Source organism: Pelodiscus sinensis, chromosome 1 (assembly GCF_049634645.1).
Source record: "Pelodiscus sinensis isolate JC-2024 chromosome 1, ASM4963464v1, whole genome shotgun sequence".
Classification (NCBI taxonomy): domain Eukaryota; kingdom Metazoa; phylum Chordata; order Testudines; family Trionychidae; genus Pelodiscus; species Pelodiscus sinensis.
In genome coordinates, this window is record NC_134711.1 from 335,810,107 (window position 1) to 335,812,978 (window position 2,872).

A 2,872-nucleotide genomic window follows, 5' to 3' on the forward strand; every position below is an offset into this window, starting at 1 on the left:
AAAATGCTACATAGAATTATTGCCACAGGGACACTGTTGGTATCCATAGGGTCCGTTGTTCATAAATCATTTCCCTGAATAAAAAAAATTGGATTCTTCAGTGTGAAGGGCCACCGATCTGCTTTGCCCATGAGAACAGCCACCAACAGTATAAAGAATGTCTCACATTATCATTTTCTGTCCCTCCAGGCATACGTTCTGCAGTCGTAACCCTAAATCCTGGGCACATACAGAAAGTCAGGGGGAATGTACAACACATGCAGGAGACACCATTCTGCCTCAGATTTGGACACCTTCTCCCCTAGGCCATGTCCGACTCCAACACAACCTACTTCACCAACCCCTCCACCTTCATCCTGCTGGGCATTCCTGGCCTGGAGACAGCCCATGTCTGGATCTCCATCCCCTTCTGCGCCATGTACGCCATCGCCATCTTGGGGAACGTCACCATCCTGTTCATTGTGAAGACAGAGCCGAGCCTCCATGAGCCCATGTACTATTTCCTCTGCATGCTGGCCGTCACCGACCTGGTCCTCTCTACCTGCACACTGCCCAAAATGTTGAGCATTTTCTGGTTCAATGCCAGGGAGATCGATTTCGGCGCCTGCGTCACCCAGCTGTATTTTGTTCACTGCTTCACAGCAACTGAGTCTGGGATCTTCGTGGCCATGGCTTTGGATCGCTTCGTGGCCATCTGCCATCCCCTGAGACATTCCACCATCTTGACAAACCGGGTGGTGGCCAAAATCAGCCTGGCTGTGGTGCTGCGTGGCTGCATTCTCACGCTGCCCTATCCCTTCCTGGCCAGGCACTGGCCATATTGCAGAACTAACATCATCCCCCACACGCACTGCGAGCACTTGCTTGTGGTGAAGTTGTCCTGCGCCGACATCCGTGTGAGTAGCTACTACGGCCTCTTTGTGCTGATCTCTGGGATGGGTCTTGATATGTTTCTAATTGCTCTGTCCTACATCCAGATCCTCAGGGCCATCTTCAGGCTTCCCACTAAGGAAACCCGGCTCAAAACTTTTGGGACTTGCAGCTCCCACCTCTGCGTCATCTTAGCCTTCTACATCCCACCTCTCTTGGTCTCCCTCATGTCCCGATTTCTCCCCATGTTGCCCCTTCATTTCCAAAGTCTCATTGCTAATGTGTACCTCCTAGTGCCCCCCATGCTAAACCCCATCATCTACGGGATGAGGACCAAACAGATCCGAGTCAGGCTGCTCCGGCTGGTTCCTCTTTCCTGAATCACTGAGCGGCCAGTCAAAAAGGAAATAAATCCTTTCCTGACTTAAGAACACAAGAACATAAGAATGGCCGTACTGGGTCAGACCAAAGGTTTGTGAGGAGTAAGGGAAGTCGATGGGAGCATTTGCTCCAATCAACCTCCAGCTGTGAAATCACGAAATACCAAATTAAGGTATCTTGACTCCGGTGACACCCACAGAGAAGGTTGAGGGAGAACAGTGAGGAGAGCCTTCAGCAGGGAGGAACAGAGCAAGTGGCTCCATGTAGGATGTTATTGGGAAGAACTGAAGGGTTTGTTTCCCAGGCTACATCTATGCTGCAGAGTTTTTGTGGAAAAACAGCCTTTTTTGTGCAAAAACTCACAGAGCATCCACACTAAACGCGTGTTTTTGCATAAGAAAAAGAACAGTAGATAGTCAGAAGACAGGGCTTTTTGCGCAGGAGTTCTTCCTCTTTGTATGAGGAATAAGCCTTTTTGCACAAGAGCTCTTGCACAAAAAGGAGTGTGCAAGGAGTGTGGACACACAAAAGGGGTTTATTGTGCAAGAAAACCCCTATCGGAAAAAGCACAGGTGCTCTGATGGCCATTCTCTCTTGCACAAAAGCACATGGCAGTGTGGACGTGCTCTTGTGCAAGAACTTTTTGAGGAAGATCTCTTTCAGAAAACGTTCTTGTGCAAGAAGCCTGCAGTGTAGAGGTAGCCCCAGTGTCCTGAGCAGAGAGAGACCTCTGAGAGTCAGTATAGTCCCTAAAGGCAGCAGCAAAACCATCCAGAAAAGGGACAGGGTAAATCCAGTCACAGGAGCAGAGGGGTGAAGAGAAAAAAGAAACCATTCAACAGAGCATTCCCCTTCAGACAGGACACTACACTTGCAGTGAGTGTGGGGAAAGTTTCCAGTGTACACAGGTCCCCATTTTACAGCAGAGAATTCACACCGGCGAGAAACCCTTCATCCTGTCTGACTGTAGGAATAACTTCAGCCAGAAGTCAAAACTTATTACCCATCAGGGAATGCAGTGTGGACGCTCTCTTGCACATAAGCACATCGCTTTTGTCATGCATTTTGAGGTCTGGACGCGCTTTTGCGCAAGATCTCTTCCGCAAAAGACTTCTTGCACAAAAACCCAACAGTGTAAATGTAGTCTTAGTGTCTTCCCCTCTGGGGGCGGGACATGTGCATGTGTATCTCTATCCCCTTCCTCTCACTGGAACTGGGTGTGTCTGCATCTCTCAGGCCTGTTCCCCCTCAGTGGGCCTCGGTGTGTTTCTGTGTCTCTCAGCTCCATTCCTCAACTAGGGCTGTGTGTGTCTTCTCCGCTCTTCCTCGTTCTCCTCACAGAGGGTGGGTGAGTGTCTGTGTGTTTCTCCCCATTTCCCACACAGAGACCAAGCGTGTCTCTATGTCTCTTGGGCATATTCCCCACAGATGCTGGGCAAAGGGATAGGGAAAATGACCTAGTACAAGAAAATAACTATCAATACAAAACCATTATACAGACAGAGAAACTAAAGTCTAGGGCCGTGTCCAGACTCAGGAGTTTTTTCGGGAAAAGTAGCCTTTTCCCGAAAAAACTTCCCCTGCGTCCAGACTCAAGCCGGGTTTTTTCGAAATTATTTCG

General features: G+C 49.2%; 1 protein-coding gene across 1 annotated transcript; it reads left to right on the forward strand.

Moving 5' to 3' along the window:
- The first annotated feature begins 308 nt into the window (after positions 1 to 308).
- LOC142819275 (olfactory receptor 52E4-like) lies at positions 309 to 1,250 on the forward strand. Its single transcript, XM_075905004.1, has one exon. The coding sequence runs from the start codon at positions 309 to 311 to the stop codon at positions 1,248 to 1,250; it is 942 nt and encodes a 313-aa protein (XP_075761119.1).
- Positions 1,251 to 2,872: the final 1,622 nt, after the last annotated feature.

What these genes read in the sequence shown, in the direction of transcription:
- LOC142819275 (XM_075905004.1), top strand. Translation starts at nt 309, where the DNA reads ATGTCCGACTCCAACACAACCTACTTCACCAACCCCTCCACCTTCATC.